This window comes from Falco peregrinus, chromosome 7 (assembly GCF_023634155.1).
Source record: "Falco peregrinus isolate bFalPer1 chromosome 7, bFalPer1.pri, whole genome shotgun sequence".
Taxonomy (NCBI): domain Eukaryota; kingdom Metazoa; phylum Chordata; class Aves; order Falconiformes; family Falconidae; genus Falco; species Falco peregrinus.
In genome coordinates this window covers 19295108-19318375 of record NC_073727.1, presented here as the reverse complement: position 1 = coordinate 19318375, position 23268 = coordinate 19295108, and the positions used below count along the sequence as shown (strand labels likewise).

At 49.4% G+C, this 23268-nt stretch overlaps 1 protein-coding gene across 2 annotated transcripts in view; it reads left to right on the top strand.

Annotated features, from left to right (window-relative positions):
* Positions 1-20866, top strand: part of ELP3 (elongator acetyltransferase complex subunit 3) — a 94190-nt gene extending 73324 nt beyond the window's left edge. For both annotated transcript variants that reach the window (XM_055809998.1, XM_055809997.1), the window contains one exon: positions 18783-20866. In XM_055809998.1, the coding sequence (XP_055665973.1) occupies positions 18783-18859 (77 nt within the window). In that variant the 3' untranslated portion in view covers positions 18860-20866. The remainder of the gene's footprint in view (positions 1-18782) is intronic.
* The last annotated feature ends 2402 nt before the right edge of the window (positions 20867-23268 follow it).

Genomic DNA, 23268 nt, shown 5'->3' with positions numbered 1-23268 from the left:
TTAGGTCTAAGTAACAAAGTCTCTCTTTGATTTCTTCGAAAGGAAATTTTGAAGGTATTTTTAAGGTAGGACAGCATGAAGAGTTTTTGTTATTGGCTAAAGGTTAGGGCTTATCTCTAAGATAATTTCAAGTTCAGCTCTGGTTAGAAGGTAGCAGCTCTGCTTAGAAATTACCAGCAGTCATCATGGCAGGGGAGTTGGGCTAGATGGTCTTTGAAGATCTCTTCCAACCCAAACCATTCGGTGATTCTGTGATCATCTGCGAGTGTTCCTACCTTGGCTTTGAACAGGGGCATCTCATACTGATGGTTTTAGGACAGCCCATTTCGTAGGGACCCCAAACAGCTGGGTGTCCCCCGGTATCCTGCCGCATGGCAGAGCCTTGCTTTGCCCTGTTGGTCACTGAAGATGTTCCTGTTTCTCCAGATGTGTGAGGCCAGACGCCCATCTCTGGCTCATGCAGCTGGTGGGGGGCCCCGCTCACCCTTAGAGAATGAATATGGGGAGCAAGGTAAGTCTGAAGGGGTCCAGGAGTCTCTGGCTGATTATCTGCCACAGCCTTGGACCGAAGCGTGGCTTGAAGCTGGTTTGGAAATGCATTTAACTGAAGCCAGATTAAGGTAGATTCAGATGAAAGGACGACATCCAAAACAGGCAATACTGTTACAAGTGGTTATGAAAAACAGGAAAAAAAGAAAAAAAACCCACCATATGACTAATCTGCTTTTAGGGGAGTTACATTAGAAGCACCTCTCTCCTGTCCAGCTGATTTACTGCCTGTCCTTATCAAGGTAGTATTCAACATCTCCTGACATCTCAGCCTGTGTCCATTAGAGCCTTATCATTAGAAACCTCTTTCCTCTGTGGCAGAGCATGTTCACTGCCAGAGCCAATTTTCCTTTTGTCCAGACTCCCCTGGAGGACTTCAGGCATAATCTTTTCTCCTCTGCCTCTGCTTGCTCCCTTGCCATGTAAAATCTAGTCAATACTCTTAAATAAACATCATTTCACTTGCCTGCAAATGCAGATGTCCGCTTTGTTAGGTCGGGTGTCATGTCTTGTGCTTGCCTGTTTCATGCTTCAAGGAGGGCTAAACCTCCTTCCCCCTCAGCAGTGAGTCAGTGGCATATTTCAGTGGGAGACGTTCGCATTTTTATATTCTCTGTCAGGCAGTACTGTAAAATCACTTGATACAAACATGTAAATGGGAAACAAGTGAGTAATTCATGATTGCCTCCTGATTAAGATCAGTACGACTATAATAATCAGATTGGGGTGACTGATCCTGACATCTTTCTCCTAACTGTGCTGCAGCAGCCAGGAATCCACAATCACAAGGCTGTGAATAGAAATTAAACTAATACCACCTGTTTTCTGTAGTCTCTGTGAGGGAGAAAATCGTTCATGATAGGCGGTGACTCATCTCCCAGTCTGTTGGTGCTGCTCGAGCACGCTGTCTCATGTGTTTAAGGAAACCGTGCTACTCTTGCTTAGGATGCTGGATGCTAAAAAGCCTTCGCCTTTTGCAGTTAGGGAGAAAACGGAGGGTCAGAACTCTCCAAACTCTGATGCATCAAACCAGTGTTAAACCCACCTGCGGCCAAGAGCACTGAGGGGAGAGAAACTGAGCTGGCATACAAACTGGAGGTAAAGTCTCGGGGCACGTTTGGCAGTACTCTAAAGTATCCTCATTTCCTCGTGTAAACAGCCTTTTGGTCACCCTAGAAGCAATAAATTACTTGAATAATCAGCGTCTCGTAGTTCATATTGGATGTTGATTCATGGGCTGCCTCAGAGGTTGCCAACTGCCAGGCTGCACGCGGGAGACCTTAGGACGAGACTCCCACGTGTTGCGGGGAGGATTGATGGGGTTTGGGAGCACTCCCCGGAGTTTTGCTTCCACTGCTGGTTGGTTATTTTTAGAAATGCCGATCTCACTAGCTATTAATAAGAGAAGAAGTGGCCCAAGATAAGTGGAAATACGGGAATGTTAATGTTAATGAAATGACTCTTTGATGCTTGCTTTAGATTGATGGCCTTTGGAAAAAAAAAAAATTCAATTAGGGGGATTTGGAAGAAGTCAAGGATAAACTCATGCTACCAGACTGGTGCTGTGGAATAGCTACTGTGTGCAACCTTCTCTGGTTCTTAATGAACGTCAGTTGTGAAGGTTTAATAACGTAACAGCTTTGAAAACTGTATTAACTGGGATTTCTGCACAAGCGTGAACAGGAATATCGCTGTCCTTAAGCAAAGACACTTTTGCAAAAGCCAGCATTCTACAACAGTTCTGGTAGGAAGCTTTTTTCTATATATACCATAAGATCTCTTACAAACAAAGATTTATAATGTGGCCTAACTTCTGCGTAGTACAGACCAGAGACTACCACTGATCTTGTATCTGTGCCAGCTGAGCCTGTTTTGGAGAGTGGGGACCTGCCTTGATTTGTTCAGGCTTTTGTGTGGTCTCCACCTGCAGGAGTTTTCCGTAGAGTGGGCAGAGGAAGAACCGGTAAGACAAACCCTACACAAAATCCAGGGAGCAGGAGCTGAATGTATGGGGAGACCTCCCTTGTGCTTCTTCCTTCCTCAACAGCCCTTTCCCCCCCCTCAGCTCACACTAGCCCCAAGTTTATAAAACCCAAAGAGCTACAAAAACCCACAAGTTCTGAAATCAGATTGAGTAGGAAGTATTTAGAAATCAGATTAATGATGAAATGAAGGTGATTTCCATCCAAGTGGCTTGTAATACACAGTGGTATAAATAGCGTTGAATCAGAACTGTCAGCAACAGCAGTTTTCAGGGATTTAAAAATAAATCGTGCTTTCTTTCCTGGGAATCTTCCCCCCTGACTGGCACTGTTTTCGCACTGCCCACAAGCGGTAATCCTCCTTTTCAAGGCTGCACCAGGGGTTAAGGGCGTAAAGGTTGTTCTTAGTCAAGACGTGGAGTGTAGAGTTGGTTGAGTTGTGGGTGACACCTTTGTTGTGGTTATAACCCACATGTGATGCACGCGTGCAGTCCAGCTTATTGAGTGCTGCTTTAGCCGAGAATTACTCTGGCTTAAGGCAGGCTTCTGGTGTGCTTTGTTGTGTCTCTGAAGGCTGCTACAGAAGAACCGACACTCCTGCGTGCTTTACCGGTGTCACCCTGCAATCTGGGTAACATTCTGCACCTCATCAGCTACGATTGCTCTGCCCAGAGTGGGGTGAGGACCTCTCCCTGCGTCACAAGTGGAGGTATTCATGAGGCAGCGCGCAGATTTTCCTTTAAAAGCACATCCAAACCAGGACTGCACAAATGAATGCCATCAGTTCCTGTGCTTCTTCAGAGCACATCAGTTAGCACCCCTAGGGAAAATAAATAAATAAATTCAAGAGTTTCCCAGCAGACTCTTTCCAAAGCATTTTGTTCTGCCTGCGGTTCTTGGAGTAAACAGGTTCAGTGGAACCTGGCTTCTCATCCCAAGTCTCTTTGCTCTTAGGGTTGTTTAATTTCTGGACAGAAAAGGAAAAAGATGCGGCAGGATTTAACAGGATTGCCGTTACTTATAAGGACAGTACCTAAAGCCATGGAAGGTTACTTTCAAACAAAGGAAAATCTGAGGTCCCCTGCATCAGGCACCCAGGAGTCATCGCAGGCAATGAACCAGGGAATGATGCACAAAGCAAGCTAGGCTGTACAGCAGCTGCCTCATGGTGTGTCTAGTTAAATATCACTTCATTTGAAGAGGACCAGTGGGAGAACTGCATTTAATCGACTATGGAGTCAATGACAAGCGCACAGGAGTGCGTTCGTAAGGGAAGATGAGCATTTGCAAGCCAGGTTAGGAAGGGCATTTTGGATTGTGGCGGTGCATGGGGATAGTAGGGTACCGGTGGGATGGGAAACTGTGTCAGCCATAGGTACTCTGCTTGCATGTAGTGCGTGACGCTGTGGTTCTGCCTCCAGTGTTGCCACTGTGCAGATTCGCTGCTCTATTTAAAGCTTGGATGCTAGTGGTCCTGGGTGCTTTGGATGCTGGATGCTAAGATTGCAAGGTACCTCCTTCCCCCCAAAGATGCAGTCTTAGATCTGGACATTTGACTAAACCAACCAGAGTTAATTATTCACAATAACAAGGTGGTTTTGTGGCCTGCTTGCAGGATTTCTGTGCAGAGCCAGAAGTGTGCTGCCTGCCTCTTAGCAGGAGGAAGGAGGTGCCCCCCACCACCTAAATCAAAGAGCAAAGTAAAAAAGCGAGTGGCTTGTTTATCATGAAGTCATTGCTCATTTAAGGTAATTTTCTGCATGAGTGGTGCCTTTCTACTCTTCTGATGTGAGTAGTATATTAGTATGCAGGCTTGGGTAGCTGAATGGTAGACCCTGGAGGCATCACTCCATTATTCAGAGCTCTGGGGAGGTCTGATCTGAAATGTCTGTTTTTTCCATTTTCCAGCGTTTGTAATTGCATGTGTGTTTTCTTTGCCTTTTGTTGGTTTTGTGGTGTGGGTTTTGGTGTTTTGTTTTTTTGGTTCATTATTTTTTTGCTTTTAGTTGTACCTGCTTTGAATTTGCATCTTTTTTTTTCCCCTTTAAAACAAGCCCTGCCCCCGCCCCCCCCCCCCCCCCCGCCCCCCACAAATTGCACTAAAACAATTGTAAACATGTCACTCCTCTGATGTCCACAAGTGCTGTGGCACAGAAAGTGTAAGGAGCCTTGGTGTCTGAGACTAGTGGATGGGCTCGTAAACTTACTGAATTTATAATAGCTTCTTCCTTTCTGGCAATAGCTGATGCTTGAATTTGGTGTTCAGGGGTTTCTCTCCTTTTGGGAGGATGATGCTACTCCAGTCCCTAATGAAGCTTTCCCTTCCACTCCTCTTTTCCCATTCAGTCTATCAAGCTGTATCTTTTTTTTTTCTGCGGGATGGGATTTTTCTTAGCTCTATTTTGAGGCAGCACCTCCCGCTTTGTGTTGGTCCGTAGGTGTTGGCACTTCCAGGGACCCCTTTGGGAGCACGCAGTGACTCAGGCACTACGGATTTTTTTGACAGAACCTGCACAGCATCCAGGGAATCATTTAGGAGAAACACATGAGCTCATTCCCTGCTTTCCTCTCCTGCAGCATAAGTACAACACAGCCCTTGCACCTGTTGTCTCTTAGTCCAACTTGCAGCGTATTTGCTTCAGGCTGCCTCTACCCAAAGAACATGAGTAGGCAGCAGCAGGTCAGATCAGGATGTCTTTTCTGATGGGGCCGATGCTGGGTGGCTGGGGAAAGAAGTAAATACCAAGTGAGCATGCAAACATCACAGCTTCCAGCCGTTTGTTGCCCAAGGACTTCTAGAGTCTGAGAGGGTACCTTTGTATCGGATAGCTCACAACAGATTTTGCTGCCTTGCCAGTCCTCCTGCCTGCAACAGCTGATAAACTGAGCTCTCCATCCCCTTCCATGAGCTTTTTAGGGTTGGTTGCACTGCCTCGCCGTTGGACCTTGAGCCTGGGAGCAGTAATTGCCTGGTCTAGATGAAGGTGAATAAAGGACAGTCCTCTGTTAAAACCTTTCCTGTTGTCTCTTTGAGGGTTCCTATTGCCCTTGTTTTGACTTCGCTGCTTGACATCCCATAATTAGCCCCTTCTGACCCTAATCCCATAGCATGTACTTCACACTTTCTTTAAAACAGCACCAGTGACGAGTATGTGAAATGTAACATAAACCAAATTCTCAAGTATTAGATGTCCTGAGTCCTCCCCCTCCTCAGTGACAGAAGCATAAAGCTCCTGACTGGATGCGCTTAAACAAATGCATACCGTGTGGGTCCTCTGTCTTTCCTCTAAGCAGCGACTTAATTGTTCTTATGTCAGCCGCTGATTTTGGTGGTTACCTTTGGCAGTAACAATGACTGGAGGGATTCGAGTCAGTGCTTTACAATTACTTGAAGCATCTGAGCAATAAAATTACAAGACTGATACCTTTCTCTTTGAAAGTACAGTAGTTCCACATGATTCTGACAAAGCATGTGGCAGAAATGCTTCCCTACCTCCTTTTAAAATAATCTTTTTGAGCTTCTGTGATGTTTATGCAGGTCCAGCTTGGGGAAAGTTCCCATCCTGAGTATTTCTAGTCTTTTAACGCGTGCATCATCTATGATAGCTATTATTACAGCGATTTGGGAAGTCTGGGGAGAAGCTGTAATCAGCAGGTCTACAGAGACGGAAGGGTACAAGTGAAGATAGCGGCACAGAGTGACAGCAGCAGGCATGTGTTCAAGGTCACTCACGAGGACTTAGTGTCCCTGAAGTGCCCAGCACCACTGGCCAAAGCCCAGGTGCTCATCCAGGGAGGGAGAAAGCATCACAGCCCAGAGCTGAGCCCACAAAGGGATCGACTCTGCTGCTGCTGTCATTCCTGGCTGGGCTTCTTGGCCTTCATGCCCCTACCTTGAAGGCTTGGAGCACAACTGGCTGATACCTGAACAGCTCTGACCAGCCCATGCCGACACGCAGCTTAGCAATAACCGAGTGTGAGACATCCGTGCGTCAGAGCTGGCCTGTGCCCGGGCAGCCTGGCTTTACGCTGCACTCCTGGCTCTGAGTACGGCCCGGGCTGTTACGCTTTGCTAGCTCCTTGCCAAGTCCTTCATCTCCTGCTCCTCTTTGTGAGAAGTGTTGGGACTGGGCCAAACTGACATCCTGGCCTAGACTAAAATATCTTGCTTTGCCTCTGTGTGTAACGCTGTTGTTCTTGTTGAGGTTTTTTTTTTTTTGTTGGAAGGGTACATCTCCTCCTGTCTCAGGGATAGCTGCTGGCTTTACACATGGGTTTTCAATAGGACCATCACTGAACCCTCGTTGTGCTGTCCACCACTGCCTCTGTGTGCCCTTCACACGTCTTCAGTGTGTGAAAGCCAGTTGCCTCTAAACTTGACACTGCTGGCACGTGCAGAGCACAGGTAGATGCCTTCAGCTTCACTTTCTATAGGCACAGCAGAGGCTGGTGGTGTCAGTACCAGCGGCATTTAACAGTGACAGTACATGGCTTCTTTATTTTACATTTGTAACCTGAGTTTCTTGCCTGAAGTTAAGATGGAGCTACTGCTGAGTATTCCCTTTATTCCTAGCAGAGGAATTGAAGGTGTCCAGCTATTGAGTAGCTGTGTCTTTCACTGTCTACCAAGCCTAAATCAGCTACCAAAAGGAGAGGGACAACCGTTACGCTGCTGTGTTATCCATAAAGGGTTGGCATCTTACCGATTGTCCTTGACGAGCGCGATGGTTGTAGCAAGTGAGCTGCCTCCTTGGTTTACTGAATCTGAAAGCTGAGATGCTTTGGGTGAGGCTGCCGGCTACTCCAAGGGCAAGGATCAGGAATGCACAGACCATTTATGCGCTGTAAGACTGCAAATTACTTTTAAAACACGAAAAGCTAGCTCTATAAATACAGTGCTCTCGCACGGAAGAGCTTTTTCGGCTGCAGTATCTGCTGTGACGTCTGTCAGCGTTATCTGTTTATGCTGGCACCAGAAAAGCAGACTAGCTTGGCTTGTACCAACAGGATTGTCTCCTTATCTCTGTACAGAAGACGCCTGTTCAGGGAGGTGGGGGATGAGATTGAATTCCCCTGTCGAAGGTGCTTGCCCTGCTCAGACTGAATGCACTGAGGTCCATTAACAAGCACCCTTTCCTTTCCCCTTTAAAGTGCAGGTATTGTGTCACCAGTGCCTACGCCAGCTCCAGTAGCCTCTAAACGAGCCTCATAGGTGATTTACTCCCGAGACTGGAGAAGTGTCTGGAACCACAGCCAAACCCACACCAGCACGCCCCATCTTCTGAAGCGGCAGTTTAATGTCTCCCTGCAGCGATTTCGCTGTAGCCCCGCTCCATCCCGGTGACGTAGCAGCCTTATCACGGCGGTGTGGAGGTCTGGCACTGCTGCCGTTCCCTGCTATAAGCTAATTACTATGCGGCAAGATGATCAGTTTTTCCCCAGACCAGGCTTCTATTTGTGTTCTGTCAAGTAGAAAATTAACATGGACACAGGCCAGGGATGTTTCACGCCTGAGTGCGCGGAGGCTGGAGGTGGGGATGGGAAGGCAGGATGGATTTCTGAATGGTAGGCGTGGAGGATCAGGTGATGTCAAGCGGCGCCGGCCCGCTTCATTAGCTGGATCATCAGAGAAGTTGAGTAGCTGGGGGAGAAAAATTGCCCATAGCATGCACGGTCCTCATTAACCGCCCGTCTCGGTGCGCTTTGTTCAGAACTCAGCTGAACACTATTTCTGTAGAGCAGATAAGGGGTGTTGTCTGCAAAATTTGGAAGTGAGAGGCTAGCTATTATTAACCTTTATTCACTGTATTAATTCATTGCTTGCCACATTGGAGCCTTTTCAGGGCCTCCTTGCACTGCAGAGATGCACGTGAATTGATGTTCAAGTGACCCTCTCTGCTTGCATTGCTCCTGGGTCCAGAGGAACACACCAACTTGTAGGAGCTCGGTCAGCAACTTGCAAATGGGACAATAAAGCAAGCACATGCAAAAACCAGAAGAGATCATAAAGGATTTTTCCCTGCCTGGTCATTCTCACTTCTTTCAAATCAGTACCATTATTTTATGGTGTTTGGATGCTTTTTATTTAAAATATGTGCGGTATATAACCTTCAGGTGGAGTGGCCTAAACTGCTGAGTGTGCCTGTTGCTTACAGGAGCATGCCGCGGGGATTCCTGCCAGGCGTTCGGGGTCTTCCTGCTCATTTCTCACACGGCTTTTACTCACCAGAAGTCGTTAACATCTGATGGAGCAATCTGCACTATGAAACTGCAGATCTCCAGGAACCTTTCCATTTGTTCTTCAGTACGGAGATCTCTTTCTTGTTCTGATGAGTAGGAAGGGAAGTTCAGAAGAAAAGGCGGGCTTCTGACCCCTGCCTTCCTACCCTGGATAGGGACTGAAGCAAACTCCTGAAGCTGTGCGCTGAGTTTTTACCATGAGGGTAAAATGAAACACTGGCCCAGGCTGCCCAGAGCAGCTGTGGGTGCCCCATCCCTGGCAGTGCTCAAGGCCAGGCTGGACAGGGCTGGGGGCAGCCTGGGCTGGGGGGAGGGGTCCCTGCCTGTGGCGGGGGGGTGGGACTAGATGACCTTTGAAGGTCCCTTCCCCACCCAAATCGTTCAGTGATGGAGCTGATGCATGGGGATGCTGCTGATTTAATGACCAGTAGGCTCGCTCTCGAGATTGCTGAGTGTTTCTTCATTGGCATTTAAAATCTCATAGCCCATAGGAAAGAAAATCGATTGTGAACGCTCACATGCTTGGTGAGTCATCCTAAATCCCTGGTCTCTCGGTAACACCTTACCAGCTGGGTTGGGTATTTCAGCAACCAGCTCTGGAAGAAGCCTCAAGGACATTACGTCGCCTGTAGATCCTAAAAATCTCACAAACACTCAACTTGACATATCTGGAGCAGAGCAGCACACACATCTCACTCTCCCTGTCTCTCTAAATGCCCGGTGGCCATACCAACGGCAGCACTTTGTTGAAGTGTAAGAGAAGGTATGGTATTAGCTCTTAAATATTTAATTCTGCTTAGTTTGGATTCGGAAGACCTATCAGCTGTGGCTTCATCTGTCACAGTTAAAGGAGGTGATGGTGTGGTGGCTTTCTCTCTCCTGACAGTGGATGCTCTCAGTGCAGCTGGGTTTGGGCAGGCCTGTGTAGTCATTAATGAAATATTGCTTCTGTAATAAAGAGATCAATGAGATGTAATCTCACCATCTGGAAGCTCTGGGATGGGTCGTACCTGCAGACTTGCCATTTAAAAATTGCTTCTAGTCAGGGCATCTCCTGCATGCTAGGAGGCACCCCAAAAGTTAAATGAATCACTTCTTGAATGCTACCTCTCGTTTCATTGTTTTTATTTAAAAACAAAAAACAAACAAACAAACAAACAAAGAAAAACCCAGTTACTGGTTACAATCTTGGGTTTGAGATTTGGCCTTAAGAATGATTCAGAAAATCCCTGAGCAACCCATTTGTTAATATGATAAAGCTTTTGCTCTGGTTTGCCTTGTAGCTCGGCACCTTCATGAACACACAAATTCTGCAGCGTGACGGGATAGGAGGAGATGTGGTATATCTGCTCTGTTTCAACAGAACTTCGTAAGCAGTTCACTAAATCATGCTATCGAGGTACTATAATCCTTACAACCAAAATACCTTTCCAGGGCAGGGCTGGTGCATCCGTACCCCACAAAGCGCTCGGGCATACCAGGCTGCCAACCTGCGATGTCATTCCAGGAATGTGCCTCGTTAAATTGCATTTGGTGCTTCTGGGGTTTGGCAAACCTACCCCGGCACAATGGGTGAACTGGCCTGCGGCACTGGTGTCCCCCACCATCCCTTGGGATTGTCAGTGAGCCGGTGTCGCTGCCTCTGTTACAGAAGGATTTGTCACAGCTCACGTTAACCTTTACAGCTGAGGTGGTTCCTCTGCAGGAATTGCTGGGGCTGCCTCTGCAAGCCGGGGCAGGAGGAGGTGAGGCTGAACCAGGCATGTGCATAGGGACCCCCGTTTGCTGGGTTGGAGATCTCTGTTGGAAAGGACTGAAGGTAAGGGAGGGCATGCGGCCTTTCATGTGAGAGATGCAAAAGATGAAGAAAAAGTTTTTCAAATTGGCCAGGTGCTCGACCATACCAAGCCATTCTAGATTTAAATTGAGTTAAATCTGTAGTGAACAGAGAATAAGTTGTAAAGGTCTCCTGTGCTGGTTTTTGTAGTGTGGTTTCTTCCTTCATTTTTATTTTTCAAGCCCAAGTGGCTGACCATGAGGTGGAGGAAGGATCAGCTCGATCAGAAAGGGACTGCATCTCCTTGTGTTTGCATCAAATCCGGAGTGGATTTAAATGGAGCAGGTTATTGGATTTGCATGGGAGGCTGGGGTGAGATGCTAGGGATATTCAGGGCTTTCTGCTTTGGGTCACAGCTTCAAAAATAACCCAGTCTCAAATCTGAAAGGCCATCTGTTTTGCAGCAGTGAAATGAGTTGTTGAGCTGATGAAGGGAGACCCAGGCTTCAAAACTCTTTTTTATCACAGACTGACTTTGTGATTTCAGACAAATTACCCAGCTGCCTGGGATCTTGGCTCTTCTTCTAGGATGTGGTGATGACAGTACCTCCCTGCTAGACAGGGGTGGTGTGAAAATAGTGATTTAAAATCTCTGGGAAGCAATCGGGGCAGGAAGAAAGCACAACTTGCATTTAACAGAAAAAATTAGAGACTTTCAGGTGTAGATTTCTCTTCTAGGTCCAACACACAGCAACGCCTGGACTAAACACAGGTTAGGCACCGTTGCTGTTGGTGGGTTTGATTCTGCTAATCATTGAGCCCTTACTCAACAGAAAGGATTATGAAACACTTCACACACAGCGATATTAACAATCACGTAAGTACATAAAGATACGTCTAAATCGGAACTCTAGCTGTGACGCTAATTAGCTCTTTGTGGTTGCTGCAGCAGGAGCAGGTCATGAAATAGCGAACTCTCCCATCCCTGAATTTAGTCCCTCCAGAGACTGTTGAAACACATGGGGAGAATGCTTCAGACCCCAGTGCTGCAATGTGCTTGCGGGTGAAAAAAAAAAAACAACCCAGAAAGCGTTTCCAGTGCTCCATCAGTCATCTTAAAAAAAAAAAATATTTAAAAATAATCTTACTCCTATTTTCCGTTCGCATTGCCTGGATTATGTTTTCTGATGACTGCCAGACTTCCAGTAGTTCTCAGTAATTCTCAACAGAATCTGTTGTTTTAAAAGAAAAGTGAACAAGTCTGTGTTTTCTCTCTATGTAAATTTGAAAATTGAGAGGCATCATATTCGTAAGATACTGTAACATTTCCAAAATTCCCTGCTTCTAATTTTCAGAGGCTTTTTATCTCCCAGTATCTTTAGAAACTTTCAGGAAATGAGTTGCCAGTTATCTAACCTTTTAAAAAAAAAAAAAAACTTTGCTGCAGGGGATAGTTCCTTTGGTTTCTTAAATTAATAACTTTTTTCTGATTGCTCCTACGTGCTCAGGGTTTCTCAGCGGCGTTAAGAATGTTGGCTTTTCTGTTTCCTCGGTGCTGATAAGGTGTTTTGGTTATCTCAGATCCTTTGCCTTTCCCCCATTGTTACCATTCTCTGCGGTTGGTTGGTAGCGATTCACATGAAACAGCCTTGTGTTTTCCCTGAAGATAAAATCCAGCATTGTGAAAGTGTAAATGCCAAAGCAAACTCGTTGGAGGTCACGGATGGATCTGCTGTGCATTCTTAACTCATGCATCAGTTTGGAAATGTGGCGTGTGGTTTTTCAGCCAGCGCCTAGTACACAATAGGCGAGCAAACTGTTCTTTTGTCTTATTTTCCTATGGCTCATATGGATTTGAACCTAGTTTTGACCCTTCCTCATATAAACGTGTTGTACTAAGGTGAAGAGCAGGGGCTGGCTCCGAAGCACGCCCTGGACACTTGCCTGAGTGGCTGCCAAGTGCCCGTAGGTGCCAGCTTTGCTTTGAAGTCCCGCGTGGAGTCAAGGCTTTGGGTAGCAGTGGGTTTCACAAGCAACACGTTTGTTTGACAGCTAGCAAAGTGCCTTCTTGGACTTGGTGGAGATCAAAGCAAGGAGTATAAGGAAAAACCAGAAACTTCTCTTAAAAGCCTGAGTCTCCACCAAGACCCATAGTGAAAAGAGGGTGGTTTGCTCGCTTGCTGCCGCCGTCAGGCTCCAAGTCAGCTGACCCCAGGTCGTGAGAGACTAAAATGGGAGCTTTGTGATCTCTGAACGATCTCGGAGTCCTCCTAATGCTTTGGCAGCCTCAGTCCGATCACTGGAGAGGCACTCGGAGGCCAAGGGGATTCTCTCAGAGCTCCTGTTTTCTGCCTTCACTTTTCTAGCTCCCTTGAAAAAGCAGATGTTGGTAGCCCATCCCTTGGCAGCAGTGGCTTCCAGGGCTCCTGCCCGGCTCTGTGCCATACTGTGTTTTACCGCTGTCCGTGGAGGTGACTGCAGAAGCATTTGTTGCTTCCTTCTCTGTGCCTTTTCAGAGCCACAAAAATGATATTCCAGCTGTGGCAGAGCCTGCCCCTCACAGAGCGTCGCCGGCAGTCACAGCGGGAACGGCCTTTCTGATACCAAGAGAAGCAGCTGTGGCCATCCCAGATCCCGGCGGCTGACTTGAGACTCACCGCCCGTTCTGGGTGAAATCCACAGCGCTTTGGTAAACAGAACATCACCCTTTCCTGTCCTGTTGCCTGCACGGGTCCTTTCCTCAGCACCCTTGAAGGACGGTCCTACTTGCCAGAGATCCTGCAGATGAGCTGGGTGTCCACAGTGAGCTCTCCCTTCCTCAGGCGAAGCACCCAGCCAAGTAGTTAACTCCCAACAAAACATGGAAGAGGCTTTGCGACCACCGGAATTGCAGCTGGCTCATTAATGGATTAAGGCAGTTGGGGAAGTTCAGCTGGCTCAGGTTGCTGCCTTGCACACAGGGCCCTGCTCACTGCTTCTGAGAAACATTTTGAGGGGGAAGGAAGCTGTGAGACACGATACGCGTTGACTGCGCATCTTCAGAAAAAGATTTTAGTCGTTGCCAAAAAATGGGGAGGCCTGTGTAGAGATAAGTCTCTTGTGTGCCTCAGTAAGTCTCTGCTATGGAAATTTTATAAACTATTAGTAGCTCTTTAATGATCCTGAAAACAATCTCATCTTCACTTAGTTCTGTGACTAGTGAGCCGTGGTGAGGAAATCTTTGAGGATACTCGGCCTCAGCTGCTGCATCGCAATATTTCTATGTGGCAGGGTCTGAGTCAGAAGGGGTATTTATGGGCTGTGCACAGAAAAGGTCGTGGGCAGGGATTGCTACACATGGCAATGAAATCAGGTTTCTGCCATCCTCTGGGTAGCACTCCCAAGCCGACTGCCCATCCTTCTGGGCCAGAGGAGTGCTTAACCCTGACACTGTGGTCACTCTTCTCTGTGTCCTGCTACAGGCAGGCTCCTTTTATTTAGTTAGTTAATGCTGAGGTTTAAATGTCACGATGAAAAGCCAGATTTTGGGGTTTTATCAGTAGGCTTCACCATTATTCAGATGCTTCCAAATGAAGAGAACAAATTCAATTAATCAGCAGCCCTTGTCATTTGAAGATTGTGGTGAGCGACGCTTCTGAAAAGCCTCAGCTGGCCACGGGTTTCCATCCAGGCAGACGTGAGCGCAGCACCTGCCCTTCAACCAGATCACTGAATCTGGAAGTGGTTGGTTGGAATCTGCTCTGCTAAGTTCAAACTAAGCTCTCCTGCACAGTTTGATCCAGAATGTTTAAAATTTAAAACCCTGTTTTGAAGACCCAGAATGAGAAATGCAGCCAATTCTGCTTGGCAAGTCAAAAAGCTTCTTGGGCCAGCTTTGGCCTTACTCTCCCACTCCTGCGTGATATTTCTTTTGTGATATTTCTTGGGTGATGTTTTGTTTCACTGGAAAGCCACGGGTGCGACTTGGAGCAGTGGGAAGAGGGCTGCCCGAACAGGTCCCGCCAGCTCTTGTGGTATGCTGGCTGTCCATTAGAGCAGCAGAAATTTGGGAAGAGAACTTGTGCCGTTGAGACGTTCCTTTCAGGTGTGCTTGATGGACAACTGTTGAGTGCATGCTGGGCATTACGAGTTGCTTCTGCAGTGCTTACCCCTAGGATGACTTGTGAGCAGATGAAATGGCACGTTTTCATAGCTGTAGCTCTGATTTTCTTAGAACTGCATGTTGATGCTCTCCCTGTCATCAGAAGCCAGCAGCAGAATCCTGCAACTTGGGATTTTTGGACTTTGCATTCATACGAAGTCAGGATGATTTCACAATGGAGAGGTCTGTGAAGATGGATTTTTTCTGTGTAACTTACAGGCTTAGTGTCCCACAGATCTTTTACTCCCTTTTGCAGTGCTCTCACAGGTGAGGAAGGCTGTGGATGGTTTCTGGCTGTCAGTCTGCTTTTAATTCCACACTTCAACACCCCATTTCTCTTCCAGTTGTGCCATGATGATCTCAAAACACCCGTCCTCCATGCTGATTTCTCTGATATACTTTGACTACAAGGAGATACCTTTGTATTAACAGCATCCTAGTGAGTAGTGTAGGCTGGGTTTGTTAGCCTTGGGGTTCAGAGCAGCTGAAGTGAACCCCATCCTCATCCTCACTTGCTGTGCATCAGTTTGGCTCATTGGGAGATCTTCATGCATTTCATTTTGGAGGAATCTAACCACAAGCTTTGCTCCCGGTGCGGTTCAGGTGCAGTCTACCCTCTGAAGGAGGCAGAGGCATCCAAACAAATGGCTTTTTGTCCAACTTCAGACTGAGATTGTGGTGGGGACATGCAGTCCAGGATACCAGAAATGCCATCTGAAGTCACCTCATCCACTCACTACAGTGTAGAGGTGTGGCCTTGAGCATCAGGTGCTTCCATCTGCTGATCCACTCCTGTGAGGCCAGATGAGACTGTAAGAATTCCTTGTTCCTTTGGCTTGTACCTCCACACCTGCCTGCTTTTCCCTGCTTCCAGAGGTAGATGTTGCCCCTGTGCCAAAGCAGCCTGTCATGCTGTGCTGCAGCGCGGTGGTACAGGCTGATGGTCCAGGGGATGTAACCCATGACACTTGGCTTCCACGCATCTGGACACAAACCCAGTGGCTGTTTTTTGAGGTGCTGGGTGGGATGACCCTGGTGGGACACCAGGTGCCCACCACGGCCGCGCTGTCCCTGCCCCTGAGCTGGGCCGGGGGCAGTGTAAGGGCAGGCTGGTGGGTCGGGATCAGGGCAGGGAGCGATCCCTCACCGGGGTACCGGCACGGGCAGCACGGGCTCCGCTGGGGGGAATTGACTGAACGTGTCACCAGTCAGCTCAGAGCGGGATAATGAGAAACAAACCCAAACCTGAAGACGCCCTCCCCCACCCCTCCCTCCTTCCCGGGCTTAACTTCACCCCCAGCTCTGTCTCCTTCCCCCGAGCAGCACAGGGGACCAGGAGTAGGGGCTGGGGTCGGTCCCCCACCCGCTGTCCCTGCGGCTCCTGCCCCCCGTGGGGAGGGTCCTCACCCCCTGCCCGGCCCCAGGGGGGTCCCCGCGGGGTCCCCAGCCCTGCCCCCGCCCGGGCTCCTCTCCCCACGGGGCCACGGGCCCTGCCAGGAGCTGGCCCAGCGCCGCTGCCCGCGGGTCACAGCCCCCTGCGGGCAGCCCCTGCCCCGGGGGTCCTGCCCGGGCTGCGGGGGGGAGCTGCCCCCGGGGGCTCCACGGGCTGGGGGGCACGGCCTGCCCGGCCGGGGGCTCCCCACGGGCTGGGGGAGCCTCTGCTGCGGCGCCTGGAGCCCCCCGGCCTCCCCCTGCCCTGGCCTGGGGGGGCTGCAGGGCCGCGGCTCCCCCCTGTGCTCGCTCCTCTCTCCGGTCCCACCTGCAAAGGGGGTTTTTCCCCTTACCCCAGGGGCGCTCCCACCATCGCTGGTGGGTCAGCCCTTGGCTCCATCTTGGAGCCGGCCGGCATCGGCTCCATGGGACACGGGGGAAGCTTCCAGCAGCTTCTCACAGAAGCCACCCCTGTACCCCCCGCTGCCAAAACCTGGCCACGCACACCCAGCGCAGGTGTCTTGGTGAGAGTTTTTCCCCTCAGAAGCCTCTTGCCATGAAAACTCCCCTGCAGGGCTGGAGCTGGTGAGCTATCCTCAGCTAGAGCTGGGTAGCCGGGATTCCACACCCTGTCTTCACCTGCAGCCCACGGCCTGCAGCATCTCCTGCCTCCTCTTCCCAGGAGCCTTTCCTGTTGAAGGACAGTGATTTTGTGCAAGAAGTTACCGCTCCGAGCAGGGCTGAGATGATAACTGAGATGCTTGGCGAAGTGGCGCAGCGTGGGACCCCAGGGGCACAGGGCTGGCCAACCGCATCATCATTCTTGTTAATGGCTTGAACCCCCTGCCCTCAAATGGGGAAGAGCTGGTGCTTAACTAGTGCTACTTAATAGCTCTGAGATTAATGGAGGCAGCACACGATGCTCTGATGCAACCTAAACTGCCTTCTTTAAAATCCACACATTTCCCAAGGGCTTTAGGAAATAAAAAAGGGGAAGTGTTAAATAACTCTGATCAAGGTGTTTTTTAAAAACATCAGCTGAATTACTCAGTTGTCCTTTCGCTTCAGGAGGGCTGTTCTTCAGCTTTCGATTTTGCTAATCCTTTTAAACCGAGTTGTTCTGGGCCACAGGTGGGATGGCTCTGCTCTTTCACTGCCAAAATCTGTATATTGTACCCCAGCATCTCTGCTGATGAACTCAAGAGGATGTTTTTTAGGCAAGATGTTGATAAAGGCGATAATTTACTCCAGGTCAGAGATCCCAGCCCTCCTCTGGGCAGAGATCAGGAAGAAGGGAGTGGGCACGAGTGCAGTAGACTTAGATTTTTCCTTAGCTTCAGGTTCACACTGAAGCTGAGTGAATTTGGGTCCCTTCAGGACGTTTGTGGTTGAGGATGGTTCCCTGCTGCAATCTCACAGGGGCTTTGCCACTGCTTAGAAGTAGATTTGCTCAGGTGTTCCCCAGTTTGGGGTTTTTCAACCTCTTCCCCAGCTTCAGCTGGAATGAGGGGCATGAAGACATCTCGGGTCTGGGTTTCACGTGTCTTTTCCATACCTTAAATTAATATGCTTCTCTAGGATGTTGGCTGCGGGTTTGTCTGGAGCTGTGGTGCTTAAGCCGTTCGGCAACTATTGTAACGTGTGTTCAGGAAATAACGTTACCACGACTTTAAACAAATCCAGCAATGGGTAAAATTGCTGCAGCGATGTGTGGGCAGGAAGGGGTTACCAGCCACAGCAGGTCACTCCCTGCATAGCAGATGCAGGCATTCCTGGAGAGCCATTTGCTACCACCAGTTTCCAGGAACTGGCTGGAATGATGAGATTAGAGGAAAGAGGGGCTGCTTTCCTTGATGGAGAGCCGTGTCCTATCCGTCCTTCTGTCCCTACCCACCAGCTGCGCTGACAATGATGCCATGATGCTGAATTCCTCCTCCCTCCCCTGATGACTAATGTCTGCATCTGTGAGTAATTAGATAAGGTGAGGGGGAAGGCTGCTGTGCTGGACCTGTCCTGCCGCAGGAGCAGGATGCTGTGTGAAAAGCTCGGTGGGGTTGGGCTCACCCGGGGCCTCATTAAGCGAGGAAGGAGAGGGAAGAGGCTGTTTGGGAACTGAGCCATTCAGAGCCATCCTTTTCAATGAGGAAATTGGATTGCGGCCGCGGAGACCACTTGTCTATCTGAAGTGGAGCCAAGTTCATTTCTAGGAGACATTGGACAGTTTTGTTGGGTTTTAGAGCCCTTCATTTCCTGGTAATGATGCCTGCAGCTGGGCCGCCTCCTCTCAAGAGCCTGTCTTGAGTTTTGTTATACCTGGGCTGCTCTGAACTCTTGACTCACATCTCACCATTGTTGCTGTGTCGATTCCTCTGGCCCTCACAGCCTTTCTCAAGACAAAGGATGGGGTGCATGATTCAGGGTAGATAGAACAGCTATGTTCCTGCATTTCCCCCTTAAAAACACGTAATTGGTCCAGATGCTAAGGAATAAACACCCCCGCTCCAGCACAGCAGCTGGGGAGACCCAGCGCCCGCTGTTTGGTGAGGCCAACCTCCTTTCGGCACCATCCCTCCATGGAAGTGACTTTTCTGCCTGGCCCTGGCTTCTCCAGCTCGTTTGTCATTGACACTGAATTTAAACGTTTTTGTTGTTCTTCTCACAGGTGTTGGCACAAGGAACTACTACAGGAAGATCGGCTACGAGCTCGAAGGGCCTTACATGGTGAAAAGGCTGGACTGATGCCCCAGGAGGTCCCCACCCCAACCAGCTGCTGGCAGGAGAGGAGGTGAGACTCATCCTGGAAAGAAGCTCATGGTGACAGACGTAAGCTAAAACCCAAAGCCTGCCAGCTGCAAAGGACTTGCTTATGCCAGAGCCCACGGCAGCAAATAGGGCATCTCCGCCGGGGAGAGCAGCTCGGAGATCTGCCCGTTGCCCCAGGAGAGCTTGGGGTTGGGGATGTTTCACGTCTCGGTACCGGTGTAACCCTGCCGTATCTGCGGGACGGGCGCTGGTGCGTTGCAACAGAGGGCCCAAGCGCAGGTGAGCCGGGGACCCTATTGAGCAGCCTGGGAAAAATAACTGTTGTTTCTGTAATGCTGTCAGCGAGCTTTTAATGGTTCAGTGCTGAAATTGGGTGGGTTATTCTACAACATGAATTAATTATTTCTCTGTGCACATTTATTTATGCTGGGCTTGGCTGCTTTCTGTCCATCCCAAGTGATGCCGTTTGATCCTTTTACCATGCAGAAGTAGGAGACCATGAGGGCTGGAAGCCTTTACTTCGGTGGCGGTAGGAACTGAGCTAAAAATTTAAACTTTACTCTCTACGATGATGCACAAACATGGAGTAACTCAGGGTAGAAGAGACTCTGAGAGCTCTTGTCCAACCCCACTCAGAGCAGATTCCAGTTAGATCAGGATGGTGATGCCTGCATGCCTCCAAGGCTGGAGATACTCTGTGGGTGTGGATGAAGAATCCACAGCATCTAGGTCTCTGTTCAGTATGTGACACCCATATGTTGGACAAGCTTTTCCTAGTATCTAATGGGAGTTTACAGCATTTCAGCTTGTGCCGCTTGGCCTGTTGAGGTGCTGCTCTGGGAAGAGTCTGCCCTCCGAGCTTCTCCTTGCACATCACATACTCCCAACACCATAACCAGCCTGACGGCCCCCGCTTCAGTTTGCTCAGCCGCATTTCCAGCACCAGATCTGCTGCTTCTCCAGCCCGTAACCTGTTGATTTGGGCATGGGGATGCCGTGCAGCAGCAGTGTCAGGGGCCTCGGCAAGGTCACGGTATACAACCTCTGCGTCCCTCCCTTATCCGCACTGCCCTCATCTCATCGCAGCAGGCAGCTGGGCTGCTCGGGCACCATCTGCCTACGGAGGATCCCTCCTGGTTCTTCGTAACTCTTTTCCCCTCTCCCTCCCACAGCAGGAAGGGGTTTCGGGGAGGGTTTGGTCCTTATCTCTCCCAGCATGGAGGTTGGGTGACTGCCCTGTAGCTCCTCAGGTCCTTCTCCTGCTCCTCCTTGGAGATGGGTGTGATGGTTGCCTTTTCCAGGCGTTGTGAATGCTGTGAGGAATGATACCATTAAAGCTGCTTTTTGCAGAGCGAGGTGGGACGTGAGAGCGAGCTGTGACCCTGGGTGAAGAGCTCAGCACCTTCCTCAACTCCCCCCCCAGCCCTTCGGTGGGGTGGGGATGACCCAAGACACACAGGGCAGGGGGGTGTCCTTTGACATTAGTGATTCAGGGTTTTCAAAGGCAGCGTGCCTGGCGCTGCCCGCTTGACATAACAAAACCAGAAGGGAGCAGCCGGAGCTCTGACCTCCTCCACTTCTTTTTTTATACTATTTCAATCAAAAATAGGGTTGAAATCTGGAGTCACGGCTTGTAGAGAAGTTGACGTTTCAGGTGTTACTCTAATAAACAGCTCCGTCAGGAGCCTTCTGGAAACTTCACCGATAACGAACATTTGGACACACGTGACTAACCTGGAGGAGGAGCAGCTCGGGGGGGGGAAGCTCTCGCGGCAGCCGTGCCGTGCCACACAGTAAATGCGGTTCTGCCACCGTGATCTATTGCTGCTCCCCAACAGTGACTCGCGGGGTCAACGGCCAGAACCACGCTGACGTCTGCTGATGCGCAAGCAGCAGCAGCTGCCCGGGCAGAGCGGAAAAAGCGTGTCCTTGCTGGAAACAAGTGAAATACCTGGCAATAAATTTCTCGTTATTGAAGGTAAATGCTGGTGTCCTGTGTTTTAAAGAGCTGGGGAGTGAACACCAAAAAACAGCTTGTTGGTACCTAAACCCTTGAGTGTGTTTTGAGCTTCCTGCCCTGTACAGAGGGCTTGATTTAAAGAAGGGAGGTGGAGGCTGCTGCTTCTTGATTTGTTAAACTGGGTTTTTTCCATCCTTTATGACACTGGTAAATGCGGGGCACGTTAAGCTTCTGACACTGTAAAAGCAGAGGAGATGGAAGGAGATGTGTTGAGAAAGGATGCAATTTCTGTGTAGAATCCCTGAAATTTTCTGCAAAATTTGTTGTTCTGGTACCACTGACATAATTACGAATCACTCAGAGCTGAAAGCGTCAGACAGCCCAGCTTGTTCCAGGTACTAGCCAGAAAAACACCGCTTCTGTGTGTCTGAAAGCATGGCCCTCCGGCAAATCAAGGAAATACTGGATACCTTTATTATTTTTTTTAAGGCCAATGTGGTTTTAGTTTACTAGCAGCTTTATCAGAAATAAAGCAATTTGGGGAGAGGGTCTTATTTTTAGCTTCCCATTTGTGTGTTCTGTCTGGGGCGATTTCATGCTGCACTTGCTGAGCTTCTGTGAAACTCTTCGGGCTTGTCTGCCCAGGCACAGGCTTGTTTTAATTGTGATGTACTGATTTGTCTGTTTGATATAAATGCAGCCAAATGAATAGCTGGTTTGTACTTCTCTCCAAGCCATTGCTTCCGCTGGGGACAGGGAGTTCCTCCAACGCATGTTCCTGGCATGTGTCCTGTCTGCTGCTGCTGCTCTGCACACTGCTGGGGTTTGGGATGGGGTTCGGGTCTCAGGCGGCAGCTCTGCAGCCAGGTCCCTGCCAGGGCACCCACAAACCTCGCTGGGGCAGCCCAGGGTGGCCCGGGAGGTTTGAGGAAAGGTCCGGGGGTGGCAGCCTGAGCTGTGGCTTCTTACCCTGTGTGTGTCTGCCAGAGTTTAAAAATACAGTGGTATGTGTCAGTCACCTACGGGGAGCTGGGGAACGGGATGCATTAGCAGATGTGTGTGGCTTTTCCACGGGTTTTAGTGTGGCTTTTGGGGTCTGTGGTTGCCCGGACATCACTTTGGGCACGATCCTGGCCCACGGTGCTCTCTGCTGCCTGTGGCATGGCTGCCAGGAGGGGAAAGCAAAAACCACACTTCCTTCTAAAACTGTTCTAAGGGTTCCAGGCTTTGTTGTGTTTGAAGTACACTGGGCACGAACAGTACAAAGCGACAAAGTCTGGTAAGACTTCAGACATCTTTAGTTACAAAAAAGTGGGAGGCACAAAGGAAACATGAGACCCTACTGGGAGAAAAGGGGCCATGCAGATCCTTCCCGCAGTGATGCTTAAAGCTTTGTGGCCACCTCTTGAGCTTCATTAATAGGGGGTGACAGCGTGGGACCAGGTACCCAAATAAAGTCAGGAGCCCAGAGTGATCCTGATGCAGCTGGAGATACACAGCAGCGTGGAGGTACGGACGGCAGCTGTACACGATGGATAGGGTCGTGTTCTTTGCCAGGCTGGTGCCCGCGCCCCGTGTCGTCAGTGCTGGCTTGCAGTGACTGTCTCGCATTTAGGCGAAGTGCAGTCCTGGTGCCAGCAGGCTTCATGGCTAACCTCTTCTGCAGTCCCTGCCAGGAAATAAATCAAACACATCTTTGGTCTTGGGGGTTTTTTGTGGGTTTTTGTGTTCCCCCACTTAAAAGTTCACGTCGCAGGCTGAAGAAGAGCAGAGGGCCTTGCCCTGGGCGTGCAGGGAGGAGGAAGCATTGCCAAGCACCGAAAACTGTATTATAAGAGGAAACTGACAGCTGTGGTTGGGTTTGGCTGACCTGTGTTGGCTTTTTCCTGGCCAAGGTGCTTGTTGGCAGGATCCTGGCAGGCACTGAGCTGCACAGAGGAACTTTCCGGTTGGCTGTGACCTGTTTTTTGCAGTACTCTGCAAGTGTGGGTTATGGTAGGGTTTGGGTTGGTGGGTGGTGGGGGTTTTTTTCTCTCCATGAGGACAGCATCCATTTCAGTACAGGTACATCATTCTTACAGAGCTGTTGCATATGAAATCAGCTAATAGCATCCTGTAATTAATTGTGAAAGGGAGAGCAGCTTTGAAATCCGGGAGCAGTTGCACGTCACTGCAGCCCATGAAATTGTCTGTCTTGGCAGCTGCGAATTGCCCTGCAGTTTGAGGTCCAGTAAATGCAGACGGTGTTGCCTTCAGTGGCCACACCGGGCATCTTTCACATGGGAACGCTGGAAAAGTGCATTGAAGCCTCCTGGATGAAAAACAAAAAACAACCAAAAAAAACCCCCCAGTAACTACCCACCCTACAACAAAACAAACAAAACCCACACCAAAAAACACCCCCACCAAGAAAACCCCACACACA